Source organism: Camarhynchus parvulus, chromosome 24 (assembly GCF_901933205.1).
Source record: "Camarhynchus parvulus chromosome 24, STF_HiC, whole genome shotgun sequence".
NCBI lineage: Eukaryota > Metazoa > Chordata > Aves > Passeriformes > Thraupidae > Camarhynchus > Camarhynchus parvulus.
Window position 1 is genome coordinate 5,040,860 of NC_044594.1, and position 11,065 is coordinate 5,051,924.

The following is an 11,065-nucleotide window of genomic DNA, read 5'->3' on the forward strand; positions in this document are numbered from 1 at the left end:
ATTTTAGGAGTGTAAAAAAGGAAGTGGTTTGTTGCTATAGCTTTAGTTAGAAAGAGAGCTCAGCCCTGCCTGCTGAATGAGACTCTACCAAATATGAGAGTGCTCTGCATTCCTGCATGGGCTGGGGAGGGAGAGGAGGGACTGTGCCCTGGGGCTCATTCTCTGCTGTGCCGTGGAAATCCATGTTCTTGAGAAAAGAGACCACTGAGCACAATTTGCCCTTTTTATTCCTATTTTTATTCCTATTTTCTCCTGGCAATGCCTTTCCCTGTGGCATGGAAGTGCTTTGGGGATGAGCTTGAACAGCTGGGGAAACCGAGGCACCGAGGTGCTGGCAAAATCAGGAGCATTCTTTTCCAAGCTGGATATTTCCCTCCACATTTGCTGTTGCTCATGGAAAAGAGTGCAGAAGAGCCACCCCTGGAGAGAGGCAAGGAGCTGAAGTCAGTGGCTGGGCCCTGTGTTTTTCCAAGGAATATTAGCACCCCAAAGGCTGTCCTTGGAGCTGTGCCTTCAGGAAGGGGAGACTTGGGTTCATGCAGTGCCAGAGCACAATTCCAAGCACTTTCCTCTGTGTAACATTTTCCCTCACCTCATTTCCAACCCCTCTTGGAGCTGAGAAGAGAATCCCTTGGCCCAGGCACTTTGGTGGGATCAATAAGTGGGAAGGCCTGATTTCTTTATTTATTTTTGCATTGCTTCACTTGATAGGCTTTAAATGTGGAGAGGAAAATCTGGGATCACTGGGAAATGCTCGAGCTGGAGCTGTGTTTGCCTGCTCCAAAGGCTGCTGAGCAATATTCAGGGCTCAAGCCAGCAGAGCCAGCTTTTGCCATTGGGAAAGGGCCCTGGATGGGTGACCCTGGCAGGCAGTGACTCCAGAGATTCCCCCTGAGCCATTTTAAAGCCCCCAGACCTTCAGCCCTGGGTTTTCCAAGCAAAGGGAGCCAGAGCTGGGTCACTGTGAGAGCAGGGCCTGGGGAGAGCGAGTAGAACATGCTGGGTTTCAAACTGGAGGAGAACTGGGCACTCCCCACTCTCAGGGTCTGTGCCAGTGAGGAGAACCCTGCTCAGGCTGCTCTGGGCGGGGCTGGAGGTCTGAGCTGAGCCCAGAGTGGGGACTCAGGCAGGGCTCAGAGTGGGGACTGGGGATTTGAGCAGGGCCCAGAGTGGGGACTGAGGCAGGGCTCAGAGTGGGGACTGAGGCAGGGCTCAGAGTGGGGACTGAGGCAGGGCTCAGACTGGGGATTTGAGCAGGGCCCAGAGTGGGGACTCAGGCAGGGCTCAGAGTGGGGACTGAGGCAGGGCTCAGACTGGGGATTTGAGCAGGGCTCAGACTGGGGACTGAGGCAGGGCTCAGACTGGGGACTGAGGCAGGGCTCAGAGTGGGGACTGAGGCAGGGCTCAGAGTGGGGCTCAGGCAGGGCTCAGAGTGGGGACTCAGGCAGGGCTCAGACTGGGGATTTGAGCAGGGCTCAGACTGGGGATTTGAGCAGGGCTCAGAGTGGGGCTCAGGCAGGGCTCAGAGTGGGGACTGAGGCAGGGCTCAGAGTGGGGACTCAGGCAGGGCTCAGAGTGGGGATTTGAGCTGGGCTCAGAGTGGGGCTCAGGCAGGGCTCAGAGTGGGGCTCAGGCAGGGCTCAGAGTGGGGAGTGAGGCAGGGCTCAGAGTGGGGAGTGAGGCAGGGCTCAGGCCTGTTTGTGCATTGCTATGCTTTACTCTTACTTTACTCAGGGGAGGAAGTGCTGTCTGGCAGCCAGAGCAGAGGAACTCAGAGTCTGGGCTCTGCTTGTGGCTCTGCTGAGGAGGTGGAGCCTCCCAAGGAGCAGAGCAGGGCTCTGCCAGCCCAGGAGCCCCAAACACCGAGACCCTGGGGTTCCATTTCCCCCCTGGGGACACACCCAGCCCCAGCCCCCTGCTCGTGCTGGCCCTGCTGGACCTGCAGGATGGAGAGGGACATCACATCCCTCACCCCCAGAGCTCTCTGTCCTGGCTTTAAGGACCCAACACTCTTGTTCAGGCAGTGTTGGCAGGCTGTTGCTGTGTGCCCAGGGAGGTGGCCCCAGCAGATCTCTGATGCTATCTGCCCCAGAGGCGCCTTCTGGGGTGAGAAGGTGCATTTTGGCGGAAGCTCTGTTGCGTTTGATGTGTTCTTCACCCAGCTCTGAGCGGCCTTTCAGAGCTGCTTTATCTGCCCCCACATCTTGACCTATTTTAACAAGTTGCCATGGTTGCTCACAGAGAGGTTGATGCAATTTTCTTATCTTTTTTTCGAAGGAGAAATGTAATTGCTCAGGAGTTGGTGAACTTCAGTTTCCATTGCTGCAGGGAGGGCCAGCCCTGGACACCTGGGTTTGGAGCTTGGACAGCTTGGATTTTACCTGAGGGCACAGCTGGGGCTGGGCCAGGGCAGGGCAGGCTGAGCTCAGGGCAAGGTTCTGCCCCCAGAGGGTGCTGGCACTGCCCAGGCTGCCCAGGAAATGGGCACAGCCCCGAGGCTGCCAGAGCTCCAGGAGGGTTTGGGCAGCGCTGCCAGGGATGGACAGGGTGGGGTTGTTGGGGGTCTGGGCAGGGCCAGGAGTGGGACTGGATGTGAACCTGTGGGTCCCTCCCAGCTCAGGAGGTTCTCTGATTCTGAGATTCTACGTTAAGCCAGATTTTATTTTCTTTGCCATGACACAGAGTGCAAACGTGAAATCCAGGCAAGGGATGGCCTGGGATGTGTTCACTGCTAAACCTCACTCTGGCTCAGCTGAGCTCAGTTTAAGCTCTGTGGTTCAGCAGCAGAGCCAAGTTTGGTGTGAGTGGGCAGAGATCCCTCCAGTGCCTGAGCCCAGCTGGGCTAAAGTGAGCTCAGCTCTGCCTCCACATGCCCTGGGGCTGTGCCACAGCTGGATCCTGCAGCCTCTGGTGATTCCCATGGCCACCAGCATCCTGCAGGAGCCCTGCACCAGGCGGATAAACTCAGCTGCATCTTGGTGCCCCGTGTTGGTGTTTGCAGCCCGTGCTGCTGCTCCCTGCAGGGCCACAGGAGGCTCAGACCTTGCTGCTTCACCATGGCCGTTCAGCACTGAGCTGGTTTTGGGTTCCCTCGAGCAGCTGTGTGGTTTGGCAGCCAAGTTATGGGGTTTGTTTGCTCTGTGGTGGGCAGGACTGACACCCGGGGCTTTCCATGCATGGTGTCCATGCTGCCATGGCCCAGAACTGCTGCTCCACATCACTGAGCACCCAGCAGGGCCATCCCTCGTGTTCCAGAGGGGAGGGGAGAGGGATGGGAGAGCTGAGGTGAGTGCACACCAAGCCCTGATCCCACAGGTGCAGGCTGGGGTTGTATGGCTGCTGCTCCTGTCCTCTGCTCTGGGCCTGCTCAGGGAGGTGCTGATCCTTTAAAGCCAGTCCCAGCACTCAAAGAGTTAATACCCTTCCAGCTGCTGTCACCCATGGCCCGAGTGTCCCTCTCAGAGCATCCCTGTGGTCCTGCTGGGCAGCAGGAATTCAGGAGCCCTGCAGGAGCTGCCTCCCTCACAGATGTTATCCCACTCCAGCTCTCTGCTGAGCTGGACCTGCCCAGGCCAGGCCTTGCTGAGCCTGGCTGGCAGCACCCACAGGGCTGTGCCATGGGGCCCAGATGTGCCCCAGCCCTGCAGTGTGTGAGCTGCTGTGAGCAGAGCCTGAGCCTCCCGGGCTGTTGGTGAGTGATGTTATCTGTGCCCAGCAGTGAGAGCACAGCTGCTGTTTTGCAAGAAAGCCGAGGCGGTGCCAAGGAAAGTGGATCCCTTTCAGACCAGCTCAGGTGCTGCTGCCCCTCCCCCTGTGCTCTGCTGCTGCTCTGGAGCCTCCAGAGGCGAGATCCCCCCTGTGCTGTGGCCACCAGCACCCAAAACTCTGCCAGCAGCTGCCTTCCTGTCCCCTTTCCTGCCTCACTCCAGGGCTCTGGCTGTCCCTGCCTCCCCTTCCCCAGCCTGTGCTGCAGCATTCCTGGATTGCAGCTCCTTCCCTGCCTGCCCTGCTGGAGCACAGTGGCCATGTGGGCATGGCAGGGCACAGGAGCTGGGGAATGCAGGCACCCCTCTCCTGTGCCCAGCAGCACAACAGCTCCTCTGGCCCTGCTGGGATGCAGGGGATGGGGTCACCCTGCTCCTCCTGGCTCATGTCCTTCATGTCCTGCCCCTCCTGGCTCATGAGCTTCATGTCCTGCTCTTCCTGGCTCATGTCCTTCACTTGCTTCTCCTGGCTCATGTCCTTCACTTGCTCTTCCTGGCTCTTGTCCTTCATGTCCTGCCCTCGCAGGTGACTTCAGGGTGACCACCCAGCAGCTCCTGCCCCCTTCTGCCTCAGGCAGGGCCCAATGGGCTCCGTGCCCTTGTGGCCTCCCCAGGGTGGGGACTGCAGGGTGGCACCAGGGCCGGTTCAGTGGCTCCTGCCCCAGCTGCAGGACGTGCACACGAGAGCAAACCCAGCCCCATGCACTGCTGCCCAAGCGTGGCAAAGCTCAGCTCTGCCCAGGGCTGCTCCAGCCCGGGGGTGCTGGGGGCAGCAGCTCTGCCTGGGTCTCCTGCAGACACCCAGCTGGTGCTGCCCAGCAGCTCCTGGCCTGCAGGACACTGTCAGGGGGCTGTGGAGCTCACAGAGCCCCTGGTGTCAGCCTCGAGTTCAGGGACAGGGTGGGACTCTTGGGGCTGTCCCATGCAGGGCCAGGAGCTGGGGTTGATGATCTGTGTGGATCTCTTCCCACTCGTGAGATCAGTCCTCCCAACACCCACTTCTGAGAGCAGAGGAGCTGCAGCAGGGGAGCAGCTCTGGCCTGGACAGCCCCTGGCTGCGTTCCTGCCTGCAGTCATGGCCATGTTGCTCCCTAGGGAAGGAGGAAGGAGTTCCTGGGTCCTCTCCTGCTTTTTCACAGCTGTTCCATGGAGATGCTCCATCTGAGCTCCAGCACTTTGCAGTGTCTGATGCCTGCAGCAGCCTGGGCAGGAGCTGGGCAGGAGCTGTGGGAGCTGCTCTGACGAGGGAGCGATGGGGACCAGCACTCCCAACACTCTGGGGGATTTGGGGACTGTGGTGCCATCCAAGGGGTGGGCAGGCTGGCAGGTGATGGGGCAGGGGCTGTTTTGGAGCCGTTGCCAGGGCTGGTTGTTTTGTGGGGCTGGAACCACAAACCGCAGAGCGCCAGGCAAAGGTGCCTCGCTGGGGGTTGGTAGGTGGGGTTTTTTTGTCTTCTTGTCTTGTTTGAACCAAGGGAAATAAAACAGAGGCCGTTGGGAGGGGTGGGTGTGTAGAACCGTCCCGAGAGAGACAGCAGGGCTGGGGTTGTGCCCTCCCTGTCTGCCCCAGCTGGGCGGTGCCACCGTCACTGTGCCACTGGAACGGCCCCACCCGGGACAGTCTGGTGTCCCCGTGGCTGGGAAGGAGGTGGGGACCTGTCCTGCCCCAGGAGGGATGGCACAGGGATGGTGTGGCACCAAAGCCTTGGCTCTGGGCACACCAGCAGGGCCTGGTGCTGAGGAAGCCCCACTCAGGCAGTGGTTCCAGTTCCCACTGACCCGACCCAGGGGAATATTTTCCCCCTGACGCCGCAGAATTCCTGTGGTGTGACAGTGCTGCTGAAGGACCCTGTTCTGTTCAGTGCCACCAAGGCCAGACAGGGCCCCCATTGTGGGCGCTATTTTTAGCAGCCCCGTGGGTGCAGGAGGTCGTGGTGGGGTAGGAGGACACCCCCACCCCTCTGAGTCCTCCCCTTGTCTTTTGTGGAGCAGGGGCTGCCCCCAGCCCCCAGCCAGGGCTGGGCCCGCTCTGGGAAGCCCCTGGATGTGTGTGGAAGGAGCAATGCCATAAAAGCTGCCTTGTGCCCCTCCAGCTCATGCTTGGAGCTGCACCCCAATCCAGGCTGTGTGAGCAGGGGGTTGTTTTGGGATAACCAAGGCAGCAGATCCTGTGCTGGGGGACACCCACTGGCATTGGGACAGCCTGGCTGTGTGGAGTGATCCCAGCCCGTGGGATCCCATGGAGTGATCCCAACCTGGCATCCTGATGGGGATTTCCAGCCCTGGCTGGGGTGAGGGGAAGGGTTGGAGCACAAGGGATGGAAAATGGGCGCTGCTCCCAGCTCCTGTGGATGAGGAGGTTTGGGTGCAGGGGCAAGCCTGGGAGCTTGCCCTGTGACATTGAGGGCAGTGGCATTGCTGCATGAGCCGCCCTGAGATCCTATGGGAAGATATTCCCTGCTCCTTGCTGGCTGCAGAGTGGCTCATTTGTGGAGCCCCCCCTCCCAGCAGTAATTACAGCTGCAGCAGATGATGTCCTGACCTCCAGCACTGCTCCCTGCTCTGTCTCCTCCCTGCCTGGCTGATTTGGGGCACAGGCCTGGGCATGTGCTGGGGTTTGGCTCCTGCCACCTCGCTGCCATCTCGAGCAGTGCCACATCTGCCAGGCTCCACTGCCTCCCCCTCGGGCAGGGAGGGGGCGTTTGCAGGAGCTGGGACATGCCTGGAGCCGGGCACAAACACATTCCTCACATAACTGCCTGTCCAGGAGAGGAATCTGGGGCTTTACGCGTGTCCTGCAGGCAGCTCAGAATAGACCTTGGGAATCCCTGTTCCAGGGATGACACCACTTCCTTGGAAATCCCAAAATACCCAGCAGGGTGGCACTGGGGGCGGTGGCAGGAGCCCTACCTTGCTTGCTGCAGAGAGGGCAGGAATTCCTGAGTTTCCCAGCACCTCTTCCTGCCAGCTGGCAACCAAACAGGAATGGCACTGGCCATTGGCTGGACCCTCCAAAGATCCTGCAGGGCCAGGGTGGCCCAGGGGTGTTTTGAGGGCAGCTCCTCATTCAAGAACCCAGGTGATAAATTTCCATTCCTCTTATTCTGGGGAAGGAATAAACTAAAAATCCTTATTCTTCAGCTGGGCAGGAGAGAAATCAAAGAGAGGGGATGGACCTGGCCTTGGACACGTGGGCTGTGTCTCTGTTAACTTGATTTGGGTGTTGAATGCTTCCTGGCTGTGTGTGGGGAGTTGGTGTGAGGCCAGATGGGCCAAGAGAACTCATCCCCTTGGGGATTCACCTGTGGAGGACCTCAGGCAGCCACTAAAGCCTTTCCCCAGTGTTTTCTCTGCATTTGGAGCTCACTGCTATAAATAGGCCTGAGCCTGGAGATGTGGTGGCACTTCAGGCCAGGCTTTTCACTCCTCCCTTTCAATGAGAGGTGAAGGCATCATCCGCATTTCCTCCCTCATTCTGGCGTGGATAATCCAGCTCCATCCCTGCTGGAGAGCGTGGCTGTGGAGTCAACATCTTGGCAAGCTCCAGGGAGCAGCGGGCTGGAGCCTTTCCCCGCCGGGTCCCTTCCCCTTTCCAGCAGTTTGAGCTCCCTGCCCTGCCCTGCCCTGCCCTGCCTGGGGCTGTGATAACCCCAAGGGCTGGCTCTGACAAAGCCCTGGAGTGGTTCCACAGGGATAACAGGAGGGAAACAATTTGGGCAGGGCTGGATGGGACACAGCCATTCCTGTGTCCTGGAGCCAGCTCTCTCATTTCCTCCTCCCCAGCAGCTTTGGAGTCATTTAAAACCTTATGGAGAAGGGGAGCCCTCCCTTCCCTCCGTGGGTTATCCCACAGCCGCAGCTCAGACAGCATCCCTTGTCATTCCTGGAAACAGCCTGGGCTCTGTCCCTTTTTCTGAGCCCATAACTCATTTTTTCCCTGCTTGAAGCTTTGCTCAGTGTTGTCAGCACTGAGATTACCCCAGCTAATCCAGCCTCTGCAACTCCCTGTGGGATAAATAATTTCCTCTCTCCTCTGGCTGTGTTGTTATAATTATTGTCATAATTAATGGTCTATTCCAAGCTGGGTTTAAACCATGGCAGGGTCTCCCCAAAACACCTTACCCACAGCTAAGTGCAATACTTGGGTGTAGCCAAATTTGTAAGTTGCTCATCAAAGAGATTTTAGCTCCAGGGCTTCTCCTCTACCTTGGATTGGGACACAAGCCTAAGGGAGGGATAAATATTTCAGAATTCCTCCATGACTCCAGCCCAACCTCACCACAGGCGCTTACTGGGAGTGCTGGGACAAATTGGTGATGGCCCAAGGGAGAGATTGGAGGGGAGGTGGAGAGCAGGTGTGGAAGGAGAGGTGGAATGCCCATGGCATGGGATGCCCTGCATCACCTCGTGCCTCTCCAGCGGGGCCAGGGGAGCAGCAGCCACAGGGAGATTCTGTGTGGATTTGCTGAGGCTGTGCCAGTGAGGAGATCCTGGGCTGGGGAGCTCTGTGTGCCCCCGCCCTCCCCACGAGCCTGCAGAGCCCATTCCTGCAGCAACACGCCCTGGAAAGAGGCCAAGGAATTCTGTGCCTGGGTCGCCCTTATCTGGATCAGCAGCACAGAGCAAAGAGTCACGGCCGGGAAGCAGAGTCTGCCGGAGTTCAGCCGTGCCCGGCGGCTCCTTGGCACAGGGATTGGCGCTGCTGCCGTGCCAAGGCAGTGACTCCTCCTGTTTGTGTGCCAGAAAAATAATCCTATTTATGTAACTCCACGTGAAGCATTCCAGAGCATGAATATTCAGCTCTTCCTTCAAATAGGAAGCTCTGTTACCTGTAGGGTTTAACTCTCAGCTCAGCTCCTGCCCTGTGGCTGCTGGTGCCTCTTTTTGACAGGAGAAGGCTTTATTTTACTCAGTGAGCACCTTTTGTATGAGAATTTTCCCCCCTCTGTGATAGACCAAACTGTGCTTTTCCTGGCGTTAATATCCCATGTTTCCTTTGTCTTTTTTAGGCAGTGGACCCATCCAGCTGTGGCAATTCCTGCTGGAACTGCTCACTGACAAGTCCTGTCAATCCTTCATCAGCTGGACGGGCGATGGCTGGGAATTCAAACTTTCAGACCCAGATGAGGTAAAGTGCCCTGGAATTAAGTGCACAACCCAAATCCCTCAGAAATATTGGGGTGGATAAGCCTCTCCTCCTCCCTTTGGGCAGCCACTTTGCTCTGATCTTGGGTATGTCACGGGGAACCAAGGAATCGGAGTCCAACTGAAAGTTTGTTGACAATAGGGATGCAGTCACCCTTTGGAAGCAGGAGTATGTGCCCAAAGTTGGTGGGAAGTAGCTGGAACACCTTAGGAAGAGGAGCAATGGCAAAGCTCTTCAGATAGGCTGGGTACAGGTGAGGGGTGAGTGTCCCCTGCTTTGGGGAACAGGTGGGATCTTTGTCCCCTCCCCTGACTGGAAGCTGGGCGTTGGTTTTTCCTGCCAAATAGCAGTGACAGGACAAGAGGAAGTGGCCTCAAGTTGCACTAGGGGAGCTTCAGGTTGGATATTAGGGAACATTTCTTCATGGAAAGGGCTGTTCAGACCTTGCACAGCTGCCCATGGAGTCTTCACCCTGGAGGGATTTAAAAGCTCTGTGGATGTGGCACTTGGGGATGTGGATCAGTGCTGGGCAAAAGTTGGACTCCGTGATCTTAGAGAGCTTTTCCAACCTAAATAATTCCATGAGTGACTGGAGCCTGCCTAAGCGCAGAAGTGACTGGCACTGGGCCATTGCATGTCAGTGTCATCTGGCTTAGAACTGGCAAAAGGTGTTGTCATTATAGTGCAAGAGTTCTATTGTCAGTACATTGCAAGGGTTCCACACTGCTGGAGTTTCGTACCTCCTTGATGTTTCTCGTAGGCAGCTCCTCCAGGCACTGACTCTTCCTTGTCCTCACAGCAGCCAACCAACTCCAGTTCCCCTCAACCAACCAATCTACTCTTTTATAACATTCTTCTTATTGGCTACAGCTGCAGCCTGTTAACATCAGGCCTGCTCCTAATCCTTAATAATTGGCTCAGCTGCAACTCTTTAGGGGGTAAGATTGCTCTCTATACTACTTTTATTTACTTATGTTCTATCCCCCTACAAGAAGGTGGAACCTTGGGAAAGGGGTGAAGGACTTGGGATATGAGGATATATCTGAGGTAGCACACAAAATTACCCAGATAAATCCTCATGGAGTGCTCTGCCATGTTCTGCCACTGCACAGAGGTTGTTTTTCCCAAGCATCAATTCTTAACGATGAGGAATCCTGTGGATTCTGTGGAAATCCTCCCTCTTCCTGCTGGGAAGGGAACATCCCCACAAACACACCAACCGTGCCAGGCTGACCTTTCCTCCCTGTCCCTGCTGCCTGCAGGTGGCCCGGCGATGGGGCAAGAGGAAAAACAAGCCCAAGATGAACTACGAGAAGCTGAGCCGCGGGCTGCGCTATTACTACGACAAGAACATCATCCACAAGACGGCGGGGAAGCGCTACGTGTACCGCTTCGTGTGCGACCTGCAGAGCCTGCTGGGCTACACCCCCGAGGAGCTGCACGCCATGCTCGACGTCAAACCCGACGCTGATGAGTGACAGGGACACGGGCACGGCGCTGTCCCCCAGGGACAGCCCGCGGGACTTGTTTGGCCGTTCCCTTTTTATTGATTTTCGCTGTTCTTCTGCTCGTTTTTTTCTGAGGGCCGCTCAGATTCGAGGCTTTGAGGATGTCGGGGGAGAGGGGGGAGGAAGAGGAAAACTTTAGGGAAGGATGGGCTTTTTGTTGATTTCCTGAAAGTTCCAAGACAGGCTTTTCTGGAGGAAAATTCTGAGTTTTGAGAAAGCCAGGAAAATGTAGCTCACTTAAAAAAACCAACAATCCCCTCCCCACCCTTGGCTGTTTAGAAAAAATTGCGATGGAATGGATCCCTTTGGTCACTCACACACAAACTGACAGGTCAGGAATGACAATATTCCTGAAGATTTGAGGAATTTTAAACTTTTTTTCTTTTGGAAAACCAGAATGGGTGAATATTCTTGCTTTGGGGAGGGGCAATATAGGAAAAGACCAAGAACTATTGTTCTTGTTCCATCACCTTTCTGTCCATTGTCCTCTTTTCTACAAGAGAGAATTTTTCCTAGGAGGGATCAAGACTTTTTTAATTTTTTTTAAAGTTTTATTTTATTAAATTTTGTGCCAGTATTTTTTTTTCCTAAATAGTCTTAAGCTCTAAGATGGTCTCAGTATTGCAATATTGTGTGTGTTTGTTTCT

At 56.3% G+C, this 11,065-nt stretch overlaps 1 protein-coding gene across 3 annotated transcripts in view; it reads left to right on the top strand.

The window, feature by feature from the left end:
• ETS1 (ETS proto-oncogene 1, transcription factor) overlaps nt 1-10,388 on the top strand; it is a 76,097-nt gene extending 65,709 nt beyond the window's left edge. For all 3 annotated transcript variants that reach the window (XM_030964916.1, XM_030964917.1, XM_030964918.1), the window contains 2 exons: nt 8,774-8,892; nt 10,173-10,388. In XM_030964916.1, coding sequence (XP_030820776.1) covers nt 8,774-8,892; nt 10,173-10,388 — 335 coding nt within the window. The remainder of the gene's footprint in view (nt 1-8,773; nt 8,893-10,172) is intronic.
• The last annotated feature ends 677 nt before the right edge of the window (nt 10,389-11,065 follow it).